Here is a 6,349-nt window from a genome sequence, read left to right as displayed (position 1 = left end):
GGAGGGGGGACCTCTCCGCTCTTCCCCCCCTGCTTCCCGCTCTATTCCTTGCCCATGCGTACAGTTTGCCCAACTTATCTGTCTCACTATTTAAGCGTTGGACTGAATGACTCTTCGTTTACGAAACCATCATATAGTGAATGGTTACTGTAGCACCACATTGTCAAATCATGGACTAATTAAGCTTAATAAATTCGTCTCGCGATTTAGCCTAGTGGTTGTGCAATTAGTTTTGTAATTAAGCTATGTTTAATACTCCTAATTAGTGTCCAAACATCCGATGTGACAGGTGCTAAAATTTAGCACATGCCTTCCAAACACCCCCAAAGAAGTAGCGCTACCTATCCTGATTCAAGCTAGGCAGAACTACGAAGCAACCAACCTACAGAGTACCAGGGGGAGGATGGAACTGGAGAGTAGCACTCCCGTACAACGTTTCTGTTAAACCACACACACACGCATTTCAAAGCGCAAAAGAACTGGACAGCAGACGCTTCGCCAGCTGCCTCTCAATCCCTCTCCTCGCCTTCTTCTGGTAGATCCTCCGGCGCAGCGATCATCAACCTTGCGCGGGGCAGCCTTGACAGCTGGGCCAACATCCTGTGCGCGAAAGCCTGCGTCGTCTTGACGCCTTCGATCACCCCTCCTTGGAACTCAGCATTGAAGAGACCTGCCCAATAAGTCATAAAAGCACATGCATGCAACACTATTTCAGCAGGGTGTTTAGGTCCTATTTAGATACACAGTTCTAAACTTTAGCACTTGGGACTGTTTGGATACTGTGCTAAAGTTTAGCATCTTTGGTGGGAAATAACCCAAGTGCCCCTCCTTTTCCCTCTTCCCCTGCTGGCGCACTGCCCCCTCCACCACGAGCTGGTCTGCCCCACCTCGCCGCGCTCCTCCCCGTGCTCCTTTTCCCCCGCGCGCTCCACCCGCCGCCGCCTCCTCGCCTTCTCCCTCCCCACTCCTTCCTCACGCCCCGGCGGAGGAGGCACGGCGGGGCGGAGCCCGGCCCCCGCGGCGGCGAGCTCCATCCCCAACGCCCGCGCCCCCTCCAGATCTGCGCACCGGCGGAGGAGGCATAGCCGGGCGGAGCCTGGCCCCCGCGGCGGCGAGCTCCATCCCCGACGTCCGCGCCCTCGTCCTCCTCGCCTCGCTCTTGCTCGCCTCCTACCTCTGCTTCCGTCGCAACGGCCGGGACTACTGGGCCGGGGAGGCCTTCACCACGGCCTCAAGCTTCAGCCACCTCTCCGTCACCGTCCCGCGAGTGCTCTTCGTCGTGGAGGGGTCCGAGTCCCCGGACGCCGCTTACTCCTCCGCAGCCGCCGCATCCTGCTCCCCCGTCAGGCTCGACCTGCGATGCCGGTCCAAGCCCCTGCAGCAGTCGGCGGATGCCGCCCCCGTGACGCCACCCTCCGCGCCGGCGCCCGCTAGGAAGCACCGGATGCCGCTGCTCTAGGAGCTGTCGGCGCCAGCCTTGCCCAGATCCCCTTCTAGATTTGCGCTGCTCAGGGCCTCGCTCCTCTCATCGGGCGGCGATGGTGGCAGCCATGACTGCGGTGGGCGCGGACGCGGCAGGCAGCCGCCCACGCTAGCTGGGCCAGGCGGAGGAGGATGGCGGAGGTGGTGGCGGCGCGGGTTGGGCGGAGGAGGCGGGGCCGACGGAGGTGGCGTGGCCCGTCGGCGGGCCGAGCGACAGAGGCAGGCGGTGGGTGGTGTGGCAGGGAGGAGACAGAGGGAGGAGAAAGAGGGGGCAACGGTGGAATAAAGTGCACAGGGGACCACTTTTAGCAGGTTTAGCAAAGTTTAGCATTCCTTGGGTGTGCTAAAGAAAATGAGGATGCTAAACTTTAGCACACCCTTTTTAGCACCCAGTGCTAAAGTTTAGCACCCCTCTCCAAATAGGGCCTTAATCATCTTCCCCTCAAAGACAGCTTTATTTCTGCATTTCCAAGTGGCCCAGCAAATTGCAGCAAAATAAGGCCTAGATAGTGACATTAAATGCATTTCGCAGTGAAGAGCCCAATTAGCAATGGACCATGGTTAAGCAAACTTTCGTCCCAGGTCTTTGCTTCAATACTCTCTTTTTATTCCCCAACCCCAAGAGAGAAGAAATAAGAGCAGCAACAATTTGCAGCTGACAAATTATAGATGTGAAGGTTTCCCAGCTAGCCTTATTTTCATACACATTAGTCCCCTCCAATGCATACGTATTTGGAGGACTGGGGTGGAGTTTGTTCACTTTCCAGCGTATGGATCGGGAGGGAATATGTTTATCGAAAAAAGACTTTAACCGGTAAAGCAGCTAATTACCACTCTCTGAATATGAATGAAATTCTACAAATCAACCTAGTACTAGCTACCAATTAAGCCACTCTTCACAACACTACTCTTGTTCACATCTGATCTCGCCATCCTATTCCCCTGCTCATCCTCTAATCGTCTTCACCTGCCTTCCGTGGTGAAGGATATGGAAATGGAGTTCCTGGACTCGTCCTCGGCGATATTGGCCAGCACGGAGGCCCTCGTCGTGTTCGTGTCCGTGCCGAACGTGCTGGTGGTGTTCGCGTTGGAGGCACCGGTGGCCCACGCCGACGCCGATCCTGAAGCCGTCGTCGTCGTCATCCACCGCCCCGTCCGGCCGTGGATCGCCGGCTTCCCCGGCTTGGGCAGCGTGAAGGAGTCGCTCGACAGGATGAGGTGCACGCTGTGCATGTCCGGCCGGTCCGACACCACGGCCTGGCAGCACAGCAGGCCGAGCTGGATGCACAGCCGCGTCTGCTCGGTGTCGGGGTCGGACAGGGACGGGTCCACGATCTCCAGGGCCCGTCCTCCTTCGAACAGCTTCCATGTCTGAACAAAAGTTTCAGAACATTCAGCATATCAGATTGCTGCCAGGTTTTACTACCCAATGCTGAGTAGGCTATTACGCAGAGACGATGTTTCTCTTTCTGACAAGATGATCTGGGCACTTACATAGTTCAAGAGGTCGACCTTCTCGTCGTCCACATGCCGGGCGAAGTTCTTGCGTCCGCTCACTATCTCCAGCACCAGGATCCCGAAGCTGAAGACGTCAGTCTTGGTCGACAGGTAGCCGTTCATCGCGTACTCTGGAGCCATGTAACCACTGCAATCCATCACGCTCGGTATTTGCGCAAAGAACACCACTTGTGAACGGAAATGGGACACCGAAACGGAACTGTCTGAACTCACTATGTGCCGGAGATCCTGAGTGTGTTCACGTGCGACGCGTCCTCCAGGAAGAGCCTCGCCATGCCGAAATCTGCAATCTTTGGGCTCAGCTGCTCGTCGAGGAGCACGTTGCTCGCCTTGATGTCTCTGTGTATGATTTTGACCGGAGATTCCTCGTGGAGGTAGAGAAGGCCTCTGGCTAATCCAATGATTATCTGGTATCGTTTTGGCCAATCTAGCTGCACACTTTTTTCCTTATCTGAAAATATCCAAGGAGCACAGGGCATGTTAGACAAAATCAATCTCATCCTGTATCTTACTATCTACAGTTGTTTGTAGCACAGATCTTCACTGCATTTCCCTGATGTTTCTATCCTAAAGATTGATGTATATTTTAGCTGAACATAAGGTTTCCACTTCCCCATTTTGTTTGTGTTCACAAAACTCATGTCCTCCGTTGGCATACTTTCAGTTTCAGATGACAAGAAATCGTCTTCGAAGAAAGCGTCAATGCAAGGACCACGTACGTCATAACTGATCTGATGTGATATGTCGATCCCTTGAGATTAAGAAATCAAGCAAGTACTTTTGACGCAGTCGAGGACTTGAGGTCAAGGGTGCACTAGTACTTGGAAACAGCTGTTATATACAAATATGAAAGCATACTTCAAGACCTGACATCACCTGAAAGACTTCTTACAGCCACAGCTCGATTCTATGAACATTAGCTGATGCTACTCTTTGAATATGACGTTGACATGCAGCTACCTCATGTCGTTTGATTCTTCACAAGTCATGACCTACTATACCTCTCATCTACCAGCTTAATTTTACAGCGATTCAAAAGGGTTCCTGTATCTCTATTGGAAGTACAGTAGTTGTCTTGCATATTAATACTGTCCGGAACTCTGAACAATGAAATACCTAGAGCAATTGAACCCGTCCAACACTGCAACTTACTCTTAAGTCTTAATAAGTACTCATAAAAAAGTCTTAATAAGTACTAATTATGATATGGATATGGTATCAGAAAAATAAATTTTTGGCAGCAGCAATATAGCAGGATGACAACCACTTTTGAGCAAGCAATACATAACAAAATGCAGAGTAGTTTTTCCTTTTGATCGGGAAGCAGAGGATTTCTTACTGAAGAGGATATGGTCGAGGCTGCCATTGGGGAAGTAGGGGTAGACGAGCATCTTGTGGCCGGAGGAAGCGCAGCAGCCAAGCAGAGACACCAGGTTCCGGTGCTGCACCTTGAGCAGGAGCTGGACCTCGTTCAGGAACTCGCGCACGCCTTGCCGTGACCCCAGCGACAGCTTCTTCACGGCGATCTGCTGGCCGTCCTGCAGCACCCCCTGGAGAGATCGATCGGATCGGAGACGCAGTTTGAGACCACAGCCTAGAGTGAATCGATGATGATTGATTTGAACAAAGTGACGCGTTGGATTGAACATGAGTTAGTGAGAGCTGAATGATTGTACATCACTACATCCAACTGGAATTGGCCCATCGACACTTAATACAGTGCTCTATGACAAAGCAAGGTCACGAGCGTGTCGTTCACGGTTCATCAGGGTTTTAGTAAACAAGAAGCGAAATCATCTAGGACATGTTCACCCAATTATTCATTCCGCTGCTACTCGGTTTTTTGAAAATGCATGCAGTTGTCAGGTGAACCCTGAGGTCTGAGCAGAGTATGCTTGGTTGCTGAAGGATAAAACATGAGAGCAAACTAACGGAGCAACACATGTTGCCAAGATAAACAAAATTTACCGCGTGCCAACACGAGCGGCGTAGTAATCGAATCAGTGAATCAACCAAGGGAATCTCTATCGTTTAATTTTTTTTCAAGCAAAATAAAGCGAGCGCTAGATCCTGTAACTGAACTGGTAAGCGCATAGGCAGAGAGAAAAGTGAAGCTAGGATTTGCCTTGTAGACGGGTCCGAACCCGCCGCGGCCGAGGAGGTTGTCGTCGGAGAAGCCATCCGTGGCGGTCTCGAGCACGGGCAGGTCCATGAAGAGGCTCCACTCGTCGCCCTCCTCCGCGCGCCCCGACGCGCCCGCTCCGCCGCCCGCCTCGCCCCCGCCGCCGGTCTTCCTCCTCCCCGCGCAGCACCCGCACGCCCACGTCCACGACGACGACCGCGCCGCGGCAGGCATGATCGGCCGGCCGTGTCGTTCGCCGTCGCCCACGCAGCTTGCTAAACCAAACCCGACCGCCGCGGCAGAAAGGCCAGCGGAGCCGCTGGCCGAACAAGCGAAGAAATAGGGCCGGCCGGGCGACCACCTGCGGGGTCAGCGGAGGATCTGAGCGCCACACACTTGCCCGTGTGGGTTTTGTAGCGGCGTGCAGGCAATTCCTGGTGCTACTAGAGTCGGGGCAGGACTGGAATTCCACAGTCACGTCCAACGGTGACGGTGATCGGTGGACGTGCACTGCTGGTGTGAAAGTTCCTGTTCCTAACCCGCTCAGGTGCGGTTGTGCAATCGGTATTGATTGTTCGATACTAAAAGGTTGGTTCGATATTAAAGGAAAGCCTTTAATACCGGGTCAAATAATCGGTACTCAAGTAGGGTCGGTATAAGCAGGAAATTTACTACCGATTGTTTATACCAACCGGTACTAAATTGGCTGCTATGTTGCGTGACAGACAATTTAGTACCGGTTGGTATAAACAACCGGTAGTAAAGGTCTTTTCTTTTCTTATTTTTTTTCTATTTCTTTATTCTATATTAGTATTTCGTATTTGTTCCTTTACGTATACTTAGTTCTAATAGGCTAATATATATAAAGTTGTATTTATCTATAATATTACATTTGAGATAATATTATATATATAACATTATATATGTAGACATATTGTGCATACACATAAATGAATAATATTTCATTGCATCAACTTTCCAAGTTCAACATTTTGGATCAACTATTCTGAAGCTGAGTCCTGACGGTGATGCAGATTTGATCCATCATTATGGAACTCCTCCGCTGGATTTATTACCTCATCCAGAAGAAATCCATTGAGTTGTTTTTGAATTGCCCTGATTTTTTCCGTCTTGAGAGTGCTTCCTTCACGTCTCTCATCTGTGTCATTGGCAAAGGTTATTATATAGTAAATCAATGGGTCTGCACAATTAAAACAAATTTATTGT

The 6,349-nt window shown here is 51.3% G+C and overlaps 1 protein-coding gene across 1 annotated transcript; it reads right to left on the bottom strand.

The window, feature by feature from the left end:
- Positions 1-2,108: 2,108 nt before the first annotated feature.
- Positions 2,109-5,500, bottom strand: LOC101764076 (putative receptor-like protein kinase At4g00960). The gene is made up of 5 exons (XM_004968022.3): positions 5,126-5,500; positions 4,340-4,550; positions 3,214-3,451; positions 2,977-3,127; positions 2,109-2,853 (listed from the first exon to the last, which is right to left on the bottom strand). The coding sequence occupies exons 1-5, from the start codon at positions 5,354-5,356 to the stop codon at positions 2,446-2,448; spliced, it is 1,239 nt and encodes a 412-aa protein (XP_004968079.1). The 5' UTR covers positions 5,357-5,500; the 3' UTR covers positions 2,109-2,445.
- Positions 5,501-6,349: the final 849 nt, after the last annotated feature.

This window comes from Setaria italica, chromosome V, assembly GCF_000263155.2.
Source record: "Setaria italica strain Yugu1 chromosome V, Setaria_italica_v2.0, whole genome shotgun sequence".
NCBI lineage: Eukaryota > Viridiplantae > Streptophyta > Magnoliopsida > Poales > Poaceae > Setaria > Setaria italica.
This window is presented reverse-complemented; position numbering and strand designations above follow the sequence as displayed.